The sequence below is a fragment of the Penaeus vannamei genome, unplaced genomic scaffold, assembly GCF_042767895.1.
Source record: "Penaeus vannamei isolate JL-2024 unplaced genomic scaffold, ASM4276789v1 unanchor4914, whole genome shotgun sequence".
Taxonomy (NCBI): Eukaryota; Metazoa; Arthropoda; class Malacostraca; order Decapoda; family Penaeidae; genus Penaeus; species Penaeus vannamei.
In genome coordinates this window covers 7,501-12,739 of record NW_027217893.1, presented here as the reverse complement: position 1 = coordinate 12,739, position 5,239 = coordinate 7,501, and the positions used below count along the sequence as shown (strand labels likewise).

General features: G+C 27.8%; 1 protein-coding gene across 1 annotated transcript in view; it reads left to right on the top strand.

Annotated features, from left to right (window-relative positions):
- Positions 1–496: 496 nt before the first annotated feature.
- LOC138859172 (alkylglycerol monooxygenase-like) overlaps positions 497–5,239 on the top strand; it is a gene marked incomplete at both ends in the record, with an annotated part of 7,537 nt that continues 2,794 nt past the window's right edge. Inside the window, 2 exon segments of the mRNA XM_070120380.1 lie at positions 497–624; positions 2,999–3,147. Coding sequence (XP_069976481.1) covers positions 497–624; positions 2,999–3,147 — 277 coding nt within the window.

Sequence of the window (5,239 nt, the reverse complement as noted above, 5' to 3'; positions counted from 1 at the left end):
GACACCACAACACTACGAATAATACCGTTATATAAACATAATCCTGACACCACAACATTGCGAATAATACCGTTATATAAACATAATCCTGACACCACAACATTGCGAATAATACCGTTATATAGACGTAATCCTGACACCACAACATTGCGAATAATACCGTTATATAAACATAATCCTGACACCACAACATTGCGAATAATACCGTTATATAGACGTAAACCTGACACCACAACATTGCGAATAATACCGTTATATAGACGTAAACCTGACACCACAACACTGCGAATAATACCGTTATATAAACATAATCCTGACACCACAACATTGCGAATAAAACCGTTATATAAACATAATCCTGACACCACAACATTGCGAATAATACCGTTATATAAACATAATCCTGACACCACAACATTGCGAATAATACCGTTATATAGACATAAACCTGACACCACAACATTGCGAATAATACATAAACCCTTTTTTTTTCCAGGCTGTTCCGGTGTTCATATCCTTTCTGGTCCTCGAACTTCTAGTAGGATTCGCTACAGGGAAGAAAATAGCGAGGTTTAACGACGGAATCACCTCGTTGGGCCATGGCCTCGTTTACGAAGCGTGCAAGTGGGTTATTCGTTTTATTTTCAAATGGGTTAAATTTTTTTTTTTTTTTTGACTTTTTTTTTTTTTTTCATGTGGGTTTTTTTTTTCTTTTTTTTTTTTGTCTTTTCTTCTACATGTGGGTTATTTTTTTTTCTTTCTTTCTTTTTTCTTTTCTTTTCTTCTATATGTGGGTTATTTTTTTTTCTTTCTTTCTTTCTTTTTTTTGTCTTTTCTTCTATATGTGAGTTATTTTTTTTCTTTCTTTCTTTCTTTTTTTTTGTCTTTTCTTCTACATGTGGGTTATTTTTCTTTCTTTCTTTCTTTCTTTTTTTTTTTTTTTTTTTTTTTTTTTTTCTTCTACATCTGGGCTATTTTTTTTTTTTTTTTTCATGTGGGTTAAAAAAAAAAAAAAAAAATCCCTTTTTGTGAGTTATTGTGTGTTTTTTTTTTTTTTAGTTACGTATTTATGTACTTATTTTACGTGTTTTTTTTTAATCTTTTTTTTTTTTTTTAGGAAATTGTCTTTGCATAGGGTTTAGAACTGCGAAAAAATCTTGAATTATAGTTGATGTATATTTTCCAATTTTCATAGAAATCATCTTTTAAAAGGGTTTATCTGGCAAGTATATTTGATTTTTTTTTCATGTTTTTCTATCCTTTTGGTTAGTTTTATATCTGATTTTTGAGTAAGATTTGTGTTTGTGTGTTTTGAATGACCAATGAACGTATAATATAAAGATGCTTTTAAATAGGAAGTGTTTGTATAATATAAAAAGAGGTGTTTCTAATAGTAAAAATTATATTTGAAGTGTCGGTGCCGTAATATTGAAACCAAGTTAAAATAAAGAAAAAAAATATAAATGTTATTTATCGTAAAAACAAATTTGTTAATAATCTTTATTTACCAACAAGTCTCGAGTAAATTCCATGATTTTGCTGCAATACCATAATTTTTTTTTTTACGTATTTTTCTTCAAGCTTCCACGGAGGAAAAACACCAGGAAAATTATATAGATTTTTTTTTCGTTATTTCCAAATGGTCATTATGTTCTAGATCTTTAATAAACATATTAAGCGGTGTAATAGGAATAATGAAAAACGTACATCAGTAGATAGAACATAAATGAGAAAATGTGATAAATATTGATAAGTAGATTATTCAATTAGTGAAAGTGATAAGAATGATACAAAAGAGTAGAAAGGTGGATAAATGAAAAATCATATATATATATATATATATATATATATATATATATATATATATATATATATATAGATATATATATATACACACACACACACACACACACACACACACACACACACACGCACGCACGCACACACGCGCACACACACACACACACACACACACACACACACACACACACACACACACACACACACACACACACACACACACACACACACACACACACACACACACACACATATATATACGTGCATACACACATACATACATACAGTGCATACATACACACGTCCATACACACACACACACATACATACCTACAGTACATACATGCACACGTCCATGCATACATACACACATACATACATGAAAAGGTATTGCTGATGAAGACATGGATACGGTTCACATACATACATATATACATACACATGTACATACATGCATACATTCAATGAAAGATAGACTGATTTATAGAAATGTAGACAGATAAAAAGATAGATATACAGATGAATATAAGAATAGAGAAAGATAGACAGACAGACAAATGGATAAATAAATAGACGCGTATATTAATAAACGAATAATACATGATTTAATGAAAAATATATTTATATAATGAAAATTAGAATAATGACAAAAAGTAAATAGAGAGATAAACAAATAGATAGATAGATAGAGAGATAGATTGTTACTTAGATAAATAGATAAATAGACAGAGAGAGTGAGAGAGTGAGAAAGAGAGAGAGAGAGAGAGAGAGAGAGAGAGAGAGAGAGAGAGAGAGAGAGAGAGAGAGAGAGAGAGAGAGAGAGAGAGAGACAGAGAGAAAGTAAGTGTGTGTGTGTGTGTGTGTGTGTGTGTGTGTGTGTGTGTGTGTGTGTGTGTGTGTGTGTGTGTGTGTGTGTGTGCGTATGTGTGTGTGTGTGTGTGTGTGGGTGTGTGCAAGAGAGAGAGAGAGAGAGAGAGAAAGAAAGAAAGAAAGAAAGAAAGAAAGAAAGAAAGAAAGAAAGAAAGAAAGAAAGAAAGAAAGAAAGAAAGAGAAAAAGAAAGAAAGAGAAAGAGAAGACAGACACAAACAGATAGATAGACAGAAATGAAGACTGACAGATAGAAAGACAGATAAATAAAGATAAAAAATAAAAGATAAGCAACCAGGATATTTCAAGTAAAACAACCAATTTTCACAGACTCGTGACTCGCAGCTTCGAGCTTTGGGGTTACTCTTGGCTGTACGAATATCGCCTTATTGACTTAGACTGGTCTTCCCCCGTAACCTGGTGGGTGGCTGCCATAGGGGTGGATTTTGCTTACTATTGGACCCACAGAGCAGCTCATGGTAAGGGATGTGTGTATATATTTTTTTGTAATTGTTATCATTATCATTACTGTTATTGTTATTATGATACTTATTACTACTACTATTATTATTACTATTATTGTTATTATCATTATTAATATTATTATTATTAGTAGTAGTAGTAGTAGTAGTAGTATTAGTATTAGTATTTGTATTATTATTATTGTGATTATCATCATTATTATTATTATTATTATTATTATTATTATTATTATTATTATTATTATTATTATTATTATTATTATTATTATTATGAGCAGTAGTAGCTAATGTTGCTAATAGCAGAGTAAATTAAGATAAAAACAGACAGAAAAATACATCCAGGAAATTCAAAAATAACAAACTACTAACAAACATAAAGACACACAACAAACAAACAAACAGAAATAATAAATAAAAACAATCATCAAACCAAACGAAATTAAAAGCGACCGCAGAAAATACCCCATTAACCCCTAATCACCTAATTTCCTCTTTTCCACATCATTAAAATCAACCAATTAAAAATCCATATAAAAAAATCCTCTCACCTATAAAAATTATTACCAAAATCAACTTAAAGAAACTACCATTTTTTTTCCTTTTATCCAATCAACCAGAAGACATTATATCTCAGCATCATTAATAATAATAATGATAATAATAATAATAATAATAATAATAATAATAATAATAATAATAATAATAATAATAACAATAATAATAATAATAATAATAATAGTAATAATAATAATAATAATAATAATAATAATAATAATAATAATAATAATAATAATGATAATAATAATAATAATAATAATAATAATAATAATAATAACAATAATAATAATAATAATAATAATAACAATAATAATAATAATAATAATAATAATAATAATAACAATAATAATAATAATAATAATAATAATAATAATAATAATAATAATAATAATAATAACAATAATAATAATAATAATAATAATAATAATAACAATAATAATAATAATAATAATAATAATAATAATAATAATAATAATAATAATAATAATAATAATAATAATAATAATAATAATAATAAAAATAATAACAATAATAATAATAATAATAATAATAATAATAATAATAATAATAATAATAATAACACTAATAATAAACAGAAATAAGCCATAAAAAACAACCATTTAAAATCGGATCAACACAACTACCTAATTTTCTCTTCCTTCTTTTTCCCTCTCGACCAGAAATCGACTTTGCCTGGGCTGCCTAGCAAGTCAATATATAGAATAATAATAATGATAATGATGATAATAATGATAATAAAAGAAACGTATCTCAATCACAGCAAGGCGACCACCAAAATCACCAACGACCTAATTCCCTCTTTCCCTCTTTTTCCCTCCTCTTTCCCTTCTTTAACCCTCTTAACCAGAACTCCCTCTCAACCATAAAACGTAAATGAATATATAAAATAAAATAAAAGGTAAATAAATATATAAAATAAAATAAAAGGTAAATAAATATATAAAAAACAGTATTTCAACCATAAGAAGTCAAATACCAAAATCACCTCAGCCTAACCACCTGATTCCCTCTTTCCCTCTTTAACCCTCTCAACCATAAAAAGATAAATGAATATATAAATTAAAAAACTTCATCTGGGCAGCCTAGCAAGTCAAAATATAAAATAATAATGATAATAATAAACATATCTCAACCATAAAAGACCAGAATCACCCCAATTACCTACTTCCCTCTTTATCCCTCTTTATCCCTCTCAACCAGAACTCCCTCTCAACCATAAAAGATAAATAGATATATAGAATAAAATAAAAGATAAATATATAAAGAAGACATAGTATCTCGACCATAAAAAGACCCGACCTTTACTTCCCTCTTTATCCCTCTCAAACCAGAACTCCCTCTCAGCCATAATAAATGAATAAATAAAATAAAAACACAGCATCTCAGCCATAAAAATACCAAATTATCACCTCAACCCAGCTATCCACTTCCCTCTTTATCCCTCTTTAACCCTCTCAACCATAGAAAGATAAGTAAATATATAAAATGAAATAAAAGATAAATAAATATA